This window comes from Theobroma umbraticum, unplaced genomic scaffold (assembly GCF_002168275.2).
Source record: "Theobroma umbraticum cultivar Fairchild unplaced genomic scaffold, ASM216827v3 scaffold_228.0, whole genome shotgun sequence".
Lineage (NCBI taxonomy): Eukaryota > Viridiplantae > Streptophyta > Magnoliopsida > Malvales > Malvaceae > Theobroma > Theobroma umbraticum.
This window is the reverse complement of record NW_018397274.1, coordinates 2,621,518-2,621,884: the sequence shown is the minus strand read 5'-3', so window position 1 is coordinate 2,621,884 and position 367 is coordinate 2,621,518. Positions and strand designations below refer to the sequence as shown.

At 41.7% G+C, this 367-nt stretch overlaps 1 protein-coding gene across 1 annotated transcript in view; it reads right to left on the bottom strand.

Moving 5' to 3' along the window:
- Positions 1–367, bottom strand: part of LOC110427338 (putative 12-oxophytodienoate reductase 11) — an 8,009-nt gene that overhangs the window by 861 nt on the left and 6,781 nt on the right. The window contains exons 3-4 of the mRNA XM_021442823.2: positions 334–367; positions 15–191 (exon numbers count right to left, since the gene is read on the bottom strand). The exon at positions 334–367 is cut by the window's right edge and continues 97 nt beyond it. Coding sequence (XP_021298498.2) covers positions 15–191; positions 334–367 — 211 coding nt within the window. The remainder of the gene's footprint in view (positions 1–14; positions 192–333) is intronic.

Here is a 367-nt window from a genome sequence, read left to right as displayed (position 1 = left end):
AGAAAAAAACTTACCAGCTTCCATAGCATTCCTTGCCGCAATTCTAAAATCATTGACAATTAGGGGGATTTCATCTGTCCTCAATCGCCTAGGAGGTGAGAACTGAGCAAGATCCACTCCATTAGCTTGAATTAGTGGTGTCAACGACTTGTCAGTAGAAGAGATTGGAGCTTGTCCATTTGGCTGAAAACCTGTACGTATATAGACATTGTAAAGGGATGAGAAATTAGTTGGGCCAATGTCGTCGCATGAATATGGGAATAACATTAAGCGTATAATTCCATCAGAGAACCAGAAGAGAAGACATAACGGAGGTCTAAGGCAAGAACTCACCGTAGTTTGAAACCCTTCCAACATGCCAAATCTG